The sequence below is a fragment of the Pleurodeles waltl genome, chromosome 7 (genome assembly GCF_031143425.1).
Source record: "Pleurodeles waltl isolate 20211129_DDA chromosome 7, aPleWal1.hap1.20221129, whole genome shotgun sequence".
Classification (NCBI taxonomy): domain Eukaryota; kingdom Metazoa; phylum Chordata; class Amphibia; order Caudata; family Salamandridae; genus Pleurodeles; species Pleurodeles waltl.
The window spans coordinates 1,422,210,053-1,422,223,174 of record NC_090446.1 but is presented as its reverse complement, the minus strand read 5'-3'; the positions used below and the strand labels follow the sequence as shown (position 1 = coordinate 1,422,223,174).

The following is a 13,122-nucleotide window of genomic DNA, read 5'->3' as shown; positions in this document are numbered from 1 at the left end:
GGCCCTGTTCCACAAAAACTGCAACTTTGTTTCAGAGGAGCAGATTTAAAGACCCCTGCAATCCCCGCAAGAAGCGTGAGACTTGCAACTGCACCCGGCGACCCCGACTCGACTGGTGAAGAAACAACGCTACAGAGAGGACCCCCAGACGACTCCAAGACTGTGAGTAACCAAAGTTGTCCCCCCTGAGCCCCCACAGCGACGCCTGCAGAGGGAATCCCGAGGCTCCCCCTGACTGCGACTGCCTGACTCTAAAATCCCGATGCCTGGAAGAGACCCTGCACCCGCAGCCCCCAGGACCTGAAGGATCGGAACTCCAGTGCAGGAGTGACCCCCAGGAGGCCCTCTCCCTTGCCCAGGTTGTGGCTACCCCAAGGAGCCCCCTCCTTGCCTGCCTGCATCGCTGAAGAGACCCCTTGGTCTCCCATTGAAATCTATTGGAAACCCGACGCGTGTTTGCACACTGCACCCGGCCGTCCCTGTGCTGCTGAGGGTGTACTTTCTGTGTTGACTTGTGTCCCCCCCGGTGCCCTACAAAACCCCCCTGGTCTGCCCTCCGAAGACGCGGGTACTTACCTGCTGGCAGACTGGAACCGGGGCACCCCCTTCTCCATTGAAGCCTATGCGTTTTGGGGCACCACTTTGACCTCTGCACCTCACCGGCCCTGAGCTGCTGGTGTGGTAACTTTGGGGTTGCTCTGAATCCCCAACGGTGGGCTACCTTGGACCCAAATCTAAACCCCGTAGGTGGTTTACTTACCTGCAAGAACTAACAATACTTTACCTCCCCCAGGAACTGTGAAAATTGCACTGTGTCCACTTTTAAAACAACTATTTGTGTTTTATGTGAAAAGTATATATGCTATTGTGATTATTCAAAGTTCCTAAAGTACTTACCTGCAATACCTTTCAAATGAGATATTACATGTAGAATTTGAACCTGTGGTTCTTAAAATAAACTAAGAAAAGATATTTTTTTATACAAAAACCTATTGGCTTGGAATTGTCTCTGAGTGTGTGTTCCTCATTTATTGCCTGTGTGTATGTACAACAAATGCTTAACACTACTCCTTTGATAAGCCTACTGCTCGACCACACTACCACAAAATAGAGCATTAGTATTATCTCTTTTTGCCACTATCTTACCTCTAAGGGGAACCCTTGGACTCTGTGCATACTATTGCTTACTTTGAAATAGTGCATACAGAGCCAACTTCCTACATTGGTGGATCAGCGGTGGGGTACAAGACTTTGCATTTGCTGGACTACTCAGCCAATACCTGATCACACGACAAATTCCAAAAATTGTCATTAGAAATTGATTTTTGCAATTTGAATTATTTTTCTAAATTCTTAAAAGTCCTGCTAGGGCCTTGTGTTAGTCCCTGTTTAGCATTTCTTTTAGAGTTTAAAAGTTTTGTGAAAGTTTGAATTAGAACCTAGAACTAGTTTTAGATTCTTAAAAAGTATTCCAACTTTTAGAAACATAATGTCTAGTGCAGAGATGAATGTGGAGGAACTCGACCTCACACCTTACCTCCATCTTAAGATGAGGGAGCTAAGGTCTCTCTGCAAAATAAAGAAAATCCCAGTTGGCTTAAGACCCTCCAAACAACAGCTCCAGGAGCTTTTGGCAGAGTTTGAAAAAGCCAACCCCTCTGAGGATGACAACCCAGAGGATGATGTTAGTGACTTGGAGGAGAATTCCCCCCTTTCAGTCCTAATTAGGGAGATCAGGGACCCTCAATCCCTGACTCCAAACATAATAGTCAGAGATGCTGCTTCCCTCACAGGAGAGACCAGCACCTCTGGAATCACTGAGGATAGCCTCAGTGAAGATGACCTCCTGCTAGCCAGGATGGCCAAAAGATTGGCTTTGGAGAGACATCTCCTAGCCATAGAAAGGGAAAAACAAGAGATGGGCCTAGGTCCCATCAATGGTGGCAGCAACATAAATAGGGTCAGAGAGAATACTGACATCCTAAAAATCCCTAAAGGGATTATAACAAAATATGAAGATGGTGATTACATCACCAAATGGTTCACAGCTTTTGAGAGGGCTTGTGCAACCAGAAAAGTAAACAGATCTCACTGGGGTGCTCTCCTTTGGGAAATGTTCACTGGAAAGTGTAGGGATAGACTCCTCACACTCTCTGGAAAAGATGCAGAATCTTATGACCTCATGACCTCATGAAGGGAACCCTGATTGAGGGCTTTGGATTCTCCACTGAGGAGTATAGAATTAGATTCAGGGGGGCTCAAAAATCCTCGAGCCAGACCAGGGTTGATTTTGTTGATTACTCAGTAAAAACACTGGATGGTTGGGTAACTGGAAATGAAGTACATGACTATGTTGGGCTTTATAATTTGTTTATGAAAGAACAAATTTTAAGTAACTGCTTCAATGAAAAGTTGCATCAGTATCTGGTAGACCTAGGTCCAATTTCTCCCTAAGAATTGTGAAAGAAGGCAGACCACTGGGTCAAGACCAGGGTAACCAAAACTTCCACTGGGGTTGACCAAAAGAAAGGGGTTACAAAGCCTCCCGAGGAGAAAGTGGGTGACACTAGAAATAAAGAAAAAGAGTCCTCTGTAGGCCCCCAAAAACCAGAACAGGTGGGTGGGCCCCAAGACACAACCCAAAACAAAGGTGGGTACCAGGGTAAGAACTGGGATGCCACTAAGGCATGGTGCCATACCTGTGGACAGACAGGGCACCACACCAAGGACACTTCTTGTCCCAAAAACAAACCCCCTAGCAAAATCCCAGGGGTAACCAGTGTAGCCACTGGGGATGACTCCTCAGATGAGGAGGTCTTCATAGCTTTCAACTGGGAAAGGGGCCCAACTGGTGAGTTGGAGATTCCAGAGGGAAGTAGACACTTCCACCACCTACTGGTGAATGGAATCCCAGCCACTGCCCTGAGAGACACTTGTGCCAGTCACACTATTGTGCATGACAGGCTGGTGTTCTCAAACCAGTACATCCCAGGTGAGATGGCCAGAGTAAGAGTTAGCCCAGACAGGGTCACTGATAGGCCTTAGGCTTTTGTGCCCATATAAGTGGGTGGGACTTTTAGCTGGAGAAGGCTAGTAGTTAGTACAGACCTCCCCCTTGATTGTCTCCTTGGAAATGACTACCCAGAGGTTAGTCAGAGCCCAAGAGAGGAACTGGTCCAGTGCCAGTCCTCTCCCAAGGATTCTGGAGGTCCTGCCCCTGCAGTAACTGCAAGCAGGCCCCAGAAGAAAAAGAAAAGAAAACAGTATAGGAAGGATGGACAAACTTTAGCCAAGGTTCCAGCAAGCCAAGAAGATTCTGCTCCAGTAGGGGAGAACTCCAAAAGTGGCACTGGTAAAGTCCAACCTGACCCACAAGAAGTCCTGGCTAGTCAGGCAACTGTTAAGTCTGAGTGGGTGGCTCCTCAGCTAACAGAAGAAAGAGTGGAAGAAGGGTGTTTACTACAAGATGTGGTAACCCCCCACTCTAATACAGCAGACAGGCACACTGAACCCAAAGAAGCCTGTAACTTAGCCCCTTCCCTTGTAGGTGAAGAGCTAAAGGTGTGGTTCTGGGCACTGACAGCTGTCAGTGGCCTCTGCTGGGTGTTAGCCTTTATGGCTGTACTATCCTTGGCATGGTGGTCAGACCCCATGCCAAATAGCAAGTTAGGCCCCCTGACCCTGTTGCTCATGGTGGGGTTACTCCAGCTCTGGGTAACCTCTTTGGGTAAGCTAGGGGTGACCCTGGCTAAGATAAGATTAGCAGAGGTGAATACCTCTAACCCCAAAATAGAGAGAATGGGTCAAGACATTAAAAGCACAGACAAGAGGCAGTTCAGACTAGGTCCTATCACTGTGGAAGTGGGTCAGTTCCCCAGGGTGAATGACCTAAACAGGAGGATGTAAGGCAGAGTAGGCCCTGCAACAAACCAGCCTATTTCCTCTACTCTTCCTCGCCTGACAGACTAGGAAGACTCTCCCAGCTTTGTCTGAGTCTCCTGGCCTGTGGGCTGGGGGGGAGGGGGGCTTGTGTAAAGAAATGGCTCCCTGTTGCAGGTACCCCCTCACTTTTTGCCTGATGCTGACTTGACTGAGAAGTGTGCTGGGACCCTGCTAACCAGGCCCCAGCACCAGTGTTCTTTCACCTGAAATGTACCATTGTCTCCACAATTGGCACACTCCTGGCCTCCAGGTAAGTCCCTTGTAACTGGTACCCCGGGTACCAAGGGCCCTGATGCCAGGGAAGGTCTCTAAGGGCTGCAGCATATCTTATGCCACCCTAGGGACCCCTCACTCAGCACAGACACACTGCTTGCCCGCTTGTGTGTGCTGGTGGGGAGAATATAACTAAGTCGACATGGCACTCCCCTCAGGGTGCCATGCCAACCTCACACTGCCTGTGGCATAGGTAAGTCACCCCTCTAGCAGGCCTTACAGCCCTAAGGCAGGGTGCACTATACCACAGGTGAGGGCATATGTGCATGAGCACTATGCCCCTACAGTGTCTAAGCAAAACCTTAGACATTGTAAGTGCAGGGTAGCCATAAGAGTATATGGTCTGGGAGTCTGTCAAAAACGAACTCAACAGCTCCATAATGGCTACAGGGAATACTTGGAAGTTTAGTATCAAACTTCTCAGAATAATAAACCCACACTGATGCCAGTGTTGGATTTATAAAAAAAATGCACACAGAGTGCATCTTAGAGTTGCCCCTTGTATTTTACCCTATTGTTCAGTGCAGGACTGACTGGTCTGTGCCAGCCTGCTGCTGAGAGATGAGTTTCTGACCCCATGCGGTGAGAGCCTTTGTGCTCTCTGAGGACAGAAACAAAGCCTGCTCTGGGTGGAGGTGCTTCACACCTCCCCCCTGCAGGAACTGTAACACCTAGCAGTGAGCCTCAAAGGCTCAGGCTTCGTGTTACAAAGCCCTAGGGCATTCCAGCTAGTGGAGATGCCCGCCCCCTGGACACAGCCCCCACTTTTGGCAGCAAGTCCAGGAGAGATAATGAGAAAAACAAGGAGGAGTCACTGGCCAGTCAGGACTGCCCCTAAGGCAACCTGAGCTGAAGTGACTCTGACTTTTAGGAATCCTCCATCTTGCAGATGGAGGATCCCCCCAATAGGGATAGGAATGTGACCCCCTCCCCTTGGGAGGAGGCACAAAGAGGGTGTAGCCACCCTCAGGGCTAGTAGCCATTGGCTACTGCCCTCCCTGACCTAAACACACCCCTAAATTCTGTATTTAGGGGCTCCCCTGAACCTAGGAAATCAGATTCCTGCAACGTACCGAAGAAGAGGACTGCTGAGCTGAAAAACCCCTGCAGAAGAAGAAAGAAGACACCAACTGCTTTGGCCCCAGTCCTACCGGCCTGTCTCCTGCCTTCTAAAGAAACCTGCTCCAGCGACGCTTTCCCCAGGACCAGCGACCTCTGAATCCTCAGAGGACTGCCCTGCTTCAAGAAGACCAAGAAACTCCTGAGGACAGCGGCCCTGTTCCACAAAGACTGCAACTTTGTTTCAGAGGAGCAGATTTAAAGACCCCTGCAATCCCCGCAAGAAGCGTGAGACTTGCAACACTGCACCCGGCGACCCCGACTCGACTGGTGAAGAAACAACGCTACAGAGAGGACCCCCAGGCGACTCCAAGACTGTGAGTAACCAAAGTTGTCCCCCCTGAGCCCACACAGCGACGCCTGCAGAGGGAATCCCGAGGCTCCCCCTGACTGCGACTGCCTGACTCTAAAATCCCGACGCCTGGAAGAGACCCTGCACCCGCAGCCCCCAGGACCTGAAGGATCGGAACTCCAGTGCAGGAGTGACCCCCAGGTGGCCCTCTCCCTTGCCCAGGTGGTGGCTACCCCGAGGAGCCCCCCCCCCTTGCCTGCCTGCATCGCTGAAGAGACCCCTTGGTCTCCCATTGAAATCTATTGGAAACCCGACGCGTGTTTGCACACTGCACCCGGCTGCCCCTGTGCTGCTGAGGGTGTACTTTCTGTGCTGACTTGTGTCCCCCCCGGTGCCCTACAAAACCCCCCTGGTCTGCCCTCCGAAGACACGGGTACTTACCTGCTGGCAGACTGGAACCGGGGCACCCCCTTCTCCATTGAAGCCTATGCGTTTTGGGGCACCACTTTGACCTCTGCACCTCACCGGCCCTGAGCTGCTGGTGTGGTAACTTTGGGGTTGCTCTGAATCCCCAACGGTGGGCTACCTTGGACCCAAATCTAAACCCCGTAGGTGGTTTACTTACCTGCAAGAACTAACAATACTTTACCTCCCCCAGGAACTGTGAAAATTGCACTGTGTCCACTTTTAAAACAACTATTTGTGTTTTATGTGAAAAGTATATATGCTATTGTGATTATTCAAAGTTCCTAAAGTACTTACCTGCAATACCTTTCAAATGAGATATTACAATTTGAACCTATGGTTCTTAAAAGAAAAGATATTTTTTATACAAAAACCTATTGGCATGGAATTGTCTCTGAGTGTGTGTTCCTCATTTATTGCCTGTGTGTATGTACAACAAATGCTTAACACTACTCCTTTGATAAGCCTACTGCTCGACCACACTACCACAAAATAGAGCATTAGTATTATCTCTTTTTGCCACTATCTTACCTCTAAGGGGAACCCTTGGACTCTGTGCATACTATTCCTTACTTTGAAATAGTGCAAACAGAGCCAACTTCCTACACCTGCTAACAAAAAGATCGGAGTATTATAAAATTAGAGGCCATACCAAAACAATGTGTCCTCACACAAGGTGAAAGCGAGAAGAGTGCTGGCTGCGTTGCATTGGAGGAGCGGGCTGGGAGAACTCCATGCAAAATTATCGGGAGAGCGACCAGTGGCCGTGACCCTATTGCGAGGGGTCGCAGCGCTAATGAAGGGAAACAAACAAACGCGTGTGAAGAGCTCTGAGATTCTGCCAGAGCTGTCTAGGCTCCATGACTGATGGAGAGTCCACCTGTGCACCCCTGTGTGGTGCACCAGCAATATTCATAGCAAAACAAAACAAGAAAACGCAGAAAGTTGATCAAATTATCAAAACGCGGAAAGTGAAAAAGGCAGCATGTTTAGCATTCATGCGCCCTGTCTGTGGACGCCCTTAAGCCCTAGACTCTGCCCACATCCCCCACTTCCCATCACCACAACATCTGTGGCAAACTATCAAGCCGGGCATGCTGGCCCCCCAAATCTGACTTCTCCATGAGGCAATCAAGAGCGATATGATCCCGATAGAGCTATAGAGAGGATGTGGCATAATGGCCAGAGCCGACGAATTTGAAGCTGGAGAACCAGGTTCGAATCTCGGTATCGGCTAAACATACTGTGTCTCTGGGGAAATCGCTAAATATTCCAGTGCCTACCAAAATACAAATGTGTCCTTTTATAACGTAACTAGTGCTGATGTAAAGCATTATGATACCTTCTGGTTGGGCTTGTGCTATAAAAATAAAATGCATAAACAAAAAATGGCCCTTGAACATAGACATACACTCATGGTTAACAGCACCGTTCTCTCTCAAGTAACGGGTGTCAGCAGTTGCCGTGCTGTGTAACAACCCAGATCAGACCAAGAGTCACCCAGCCTGTTTAAGCAAATTAGCACTGCCGCCTGTGGCAGAGCCAAAGGGGCAAGGTGCACGTTCAGAAGCCCAGGGCGCCCTTGCATTCCCCGCCAAAATCTATTTTATAAAATGTTAATTAAATAAAGCAGTAACGTAAAGGTGTGCTCACAGTGCCCTCACTCCCCAGCTGAATCTTCAACTGTTACACAGACAGATTTTCTTCAAGGCCAATCACACCTTCCAGCTTCACAGGCATCAGAGTCTCACTATCCCCACCGTATTAGGTGGGCCGTTGTTTCGCACTTGAGTGTGGGGCCCAGGGGCAGGGTAAAGCAAATAGGTCCCAAAGTCCATCCACATGCATGGATCGGGTGTTCACTTTTCATTACATTGCACAAGGACACATTTTTTTTTTTAGGCACCGAGAGATTAGTTAATTTGCCCAGGATCACAGGATTTTGAGCTGACACTCTGACCTGGCTGGTTCCCCATCTCCTAAGTCAGCAGCGCTGGCCATTGTGACACAGTGCTACATATTTAACATTCTGTTGCGCTAGAAGAACATTGTAAAGGGCCCTTTCGAAATAGATAACTCTTTTTGGAAATGTACTTGAATATATTGCTGTAAATCACTTTGGCGAGTACCAGCACTACGTTTTCCCCATTTAAAGCACTATTCTTAACCTTCTTCTTTCTCAAACATGCTTGAGCATGCACCATTTCCCCACTCTGTTTTTCCCAATTTTCTCAGGGAGAGAACCCCCCGGAATCCCTGCTTGTGATGGCCGGGCTTGGTCACCACGTTCACTCCCCACCAGGTATTCATCACAAACTTTTACGCCCACCACTTTCTGATCTCACCAGCCACCACTGTCTCCACCAGGCTTATTTTACAAATCACACAATTGACTGGCAACAGAGTCATTAACTTGGGGAAGGGAAGTACATTGTATGCTACTGTGGTTCACAAATTGCCATTTTGTGTTTGTCTTATTGTAGCTTTTATACATTTGTGTATTCTTTGAAGTAGTGTGCATCAATATTTAAAATATTTTTTCTGTTTCCCTTACAGGTGACGAGGATGAATTATCTATATTTGAGGGTGGTATTGTTACACAAATTACAGTACTCGACGAAGGCTGGTGGTACGGAATGTGCAATGATACATTTGGGATGTTCCCGGCTAATTATGTTGAGCTTCTGTAACAATTACAAATGACTCACACGGGAACCCAATGTTGATCATCTCATTGCCTCGTATCTTTTCTTATCTCCGCTGCCCCTCCAAAGCAGAAGAACAAAAATAAGCCAGCAAAGGTGGACGCTGCTCTAGGTGGCTGACTTATAAATTCACAAGATAAAAAAAGTGGTAAAGGACCTCGCTGGATCCAGAAGCTTATATAAAATATATTACAACTGATTGTAGCAGCATCGCACCTCGAACTTTCCTCACTATTAATAAAACACATTCCAGAGATGGTCATGTTGTAATTCCATCTAAAGCACATTCACTTAAGGAAAATAGGTGGGTGTTATGATTAAAATTAGCCAAATGTTCCGATATGATTAGGTGGAAAATTCATGAAAATTGATAAAAAGAATAAAATAGAAGTCTAGATAAAATGCTCTTTTCGTAATTCAACTAATTTGTCACTAGTGCATTTGATATTTTTTTGTACATACATCATGATGATCCATAAAGAATCGCTTCCAGTTTTTAAAAAAATTTACAAGCAAAACAAGTTAACAAATTGCTTTTAACCATGATGAGCGCCTTGTCTCATGTACGTTTTTGAATATTGTGGGAAAGTCAATATAATAAAGAAGTTAAGAATGAGGTTTTTCATTATGGCAATTTGGTGTGTTTATTCCATATTAACTAATGTTTGTATTGCCTGTTTGGCCTCTCCCTCCACAGGCTGTCTGTATCATCTCTCTTCCCCTTCATCTTCCCCCACCCCTCCTCCCAGACACGGCATTGTTATTATGACTTTGCTATACTACTAGGTTTTGCTCTGTTGTTAATATGTACAACTCTGTTTTTTTGTGAGACCTTGTCTGTCATCACTGTACAGCAAGTACATATACCTTTGGTGATCATGTGCTATAAAAAACTGGTGGAATAAATAAAGTTGAACTTGAAATGTTCCACAAGCCATCCACTGTGCTACACGACTGCAGATCCCACATAAGCTCATGGAAATACTCAAACTCAGCAGTAACCTTCCTAAATTCAATCAAAACTCAAAGGGCTACACTAAGAGCACCAAGAAAAATGTCATTTGGGGTGAAAACGTTCTTTGCACCAAATTCGACACTGAGTAGAGATCAGATCAAACTCAGACAAACACATTTTTCATGTACAAGTTCCACCAAATGGAAAAAAACACATCCGGATTCTGAACTTTGCAGTCTGGAAAAGGCTAAATTATGCAACCAAAACCGATGTTGTCCCTCCTACTGAACTTGGAAACAAGGAAGGGATACTGCCGGGAAAAACTCAGTGTTTCACCTCGGTGGTTTTATCTCATGCATACTTCTAAAAGCTTGAAATACATGCCAAGATATTCATGCCCAGCCTCCTGCGTATGTGCCAATTTGTGAAGAAAAACTGCTCCTTCAGAAGTGGACTAGTGGTGTCCCTCAGTTGTGTACATTGAACCCACAGTAGCCATATATTCAGAAATAATACAGGCAGGCTGTCTGCATGGCATCATCAACATGCCATAGCCCATACTTTGTGGCATTTATGAACTTGAACTAGCACACTATGAACCCCTATTGCCCTAAATTTCCACGGGGGTTAAGTATGTGTTTATAGTATTCCAAGATCCATTTGTGAAGGCCACTAGGGATTTCTTCATTTACGGATTCAAGATAGTTGCGATAATTTTTCACAAATCTACCTGTACATATTGGTGTGTTACCACAAACCAGTGCATTTGTTGGTATCTGGACATCTCTGGCAGGTATTTGCCTCCCTGGAAACACATCTAAATCTACACCTCTCAAGGGTAGTAGTACAGAATTGAAGGGTGAGGATGCGGGAAGAACACCCATGTAATTACTAGGCGAGAGAGGGCATTTTTTTCTCCAAGCATAAGACATTTTTTCCTGTGACGAAACAAAAAATAAAAGTGCACGTGCTTTTGTGAAACCTTATTTAAATAACACACAAGGTGATAGTTCTACATATGTGTCTTTTATGTAGGTTTGTATGCCTGTAAATCTGTAACTTTCATATCAGGTGTTCTGTCAATCAAGCCTTATTCAATTTCAGAAAACAACATAGAAAACACCCAGTAGATCACTTAATTTTTGCTGCACCTCCGTAGTTCACTATTCCCATGCCTTTCTCACTGTGAGAGACAATGGTTTGTAGCATGCACAACTGCTTAGAAAATATTCTAAAATACGGGGGGGGAGGGCAGTAATCCAGTCCAATCCATTACTAAATCAGAAACACTGCCATTGTATGACTTACCAAACAGGTGGCCCTGCGAAGTGCATGTCTGACATGTCATGCTCTAATGACATCTGTATGAATTAGAGTTTTGCAGAAATGGCTCACTAGAGTGGCAATCCTTTTGCTTTTGGTGGCGGTTCATCTGGGTTACATCACATATTAATAGCATAAATGGCTTTGCAGTGCGACAAGAACGCTGGTTCTCTGTCAAATGCGTTTCCTCCTTTACAGCAACAGGGCCAATAAATCAGGTGAAAGCTAATCCCTAGAGTTACTGATTGGCTAAGCAGTGAGTAACCTACCAAACACAAAGTGTTGACATTGACCAAGCACTGCATTTGGCAGCAGCCACTTGATGCACAAACCAGTGTGATGATACCGGGGTCCATTAAATAACTCACGTGAGGAGGTCACATAGAGCTGAAAAAGAAAACAAAATGTGGCAACATACTGGAGCAGTACTGCAGTATGTCACGAAAAAGAGTTTAATGTGTTCAGTAAGATGACACTGGGCATCTCCTGAGCCAATTTGATATATGAATAATTACAATATTGTACATTATATAATCCATGATTCGCAATCCCTTTCTGAAAAATACACTGATTTTATCTGTCACAAATGTAATAGAACATTTTATTCATCACAAGTATGCTTTTTACGAAACTGATCATTTAAAATGTGCCTAATTCCCAGCGTTTTCTTCAAGATAGATGAATATATTATTTAAATAATACCATTATCAAATGGAGCATTTTGTAATAGTGTAAGCAAACATGTCATTTTCAACTGATATTTATAAATGGTTCTAAATGACACAAATTCCTTTGACTGTTCTGTCAATTTTCAACTTGGTGATTTTTATAAAAACTGAATTAACAGCCCTTGCAACGTTCGGGTATATACAATGATTAATGGAGTTATGAATGATATTTCTATGTTGCTAATTTTCTTTTGTTAATTGTCTACATAATAATGAATTATTAATTTCTACAATACCGTTTCCCGAGGATTCTCCATTTACCTACTCTGTAGTTTTGTGTAATGCTTTTGCAATACAATGATTAAAAAAATAAATAATTTCGGCAACATTGTATTCATTCACTATATTTTTTAACAGATGTGGCATAAAACATTTTCTCTGCCAAATCCTAACCTTACTTAATCTTAATTCAACACAATCTTCGTTCGACCCAAGATATCCTACGCAAACCTTATAGTACACACTTTGGTGCTTGACATCTACCTACACAAACACCATGCAAATACCATGCATACGGAATACCTGATCCAGCATGAAGCCTTCTCCTACATGGCTCCAAAAACAATTAACAACCTGCCACATCACACAAAAGCCTTCTCCTCACTTATTGAATTCCACAAGAAGCTGAACCTCTGGCTTTTTAAGTAGTCCCGCTTGGCCCTAGTTTTGGCTAGATGCACACCTGCTCGGATATCTTCCTAGGTGCTACAAATTTACATAACAGAGCACACCACAACAAGGAAATTAGGTTATTGGTTGATAGGGGTTGAAACCCTTCTCAAGCAAAAACACACTCCTTGTCAAGGTGAAACATGAAAGTCACTAAATTAACCAGTCTTTAATATCCTGGTAGCTTGGCAAAAAAGCAGTCAGGCTTAACAAAGATATTTAGAATTTATGCAGCACACAAACAGTAATAACATGAAAACACCACACAATAAAAATGCCAAACCAATTTAGACCAAATCAATTTAGATAAACAGAAACAATTTTAACACATTTTAATAAATACAATGACATTGAATTGAATTTAATCCAATCAGTAGTGAGGACATTCCGAATTTTCATATTTTAAGGAAAAAATGTGCCTAAGGAGGTAAAGTTCAGAGGGGCAGAGCAGCTGGCAGCGTCCAAGGAGAAGGTTTAGTAATCAGGGAGCCACTGGAAAGAGTTGCTGTGAAAATTTCTATCTTTTGACTTTGTCACTTTTTATGAAGCTGAAAATCTACAGCAGGATGAAGCTGCAGGCGGTAGCTGACGAGGGCTCACACAATACTGGATAGCTTTGCTGAGAGGTCCCGCTGGAAAGGATTTGCTGCT

The 13,122-nt window shown here is 45.0% G+C and overlaps 1 protein-coding gene across 1 annotated transcript in view; it reads left to right on the top strand.

Moving 5' to 3' along the window:
• Window positions 1-11,972, top strand: part of LOC138246437 (zinc finger protein RFP-like) — a 200,225-nt gene extending 188,253 nt beyond the window's left edge. Inside the window, exon 9 of the mRNA XM_069201048.1 lies at window positions 8,648-11,972. Coding sequence (XP_069057149.1) covers window positions 8,648-8,781 — 134 coding nt within the window. The 3' untranslated portion in view covers window positions 8,782-11,972. The remainder of the gene's footprint in view (window positions 1-8,647) is intronic.
• The last annotated feature ends 1,150 nt before the right edge of the window (window positions 11,973-13,122 follow it).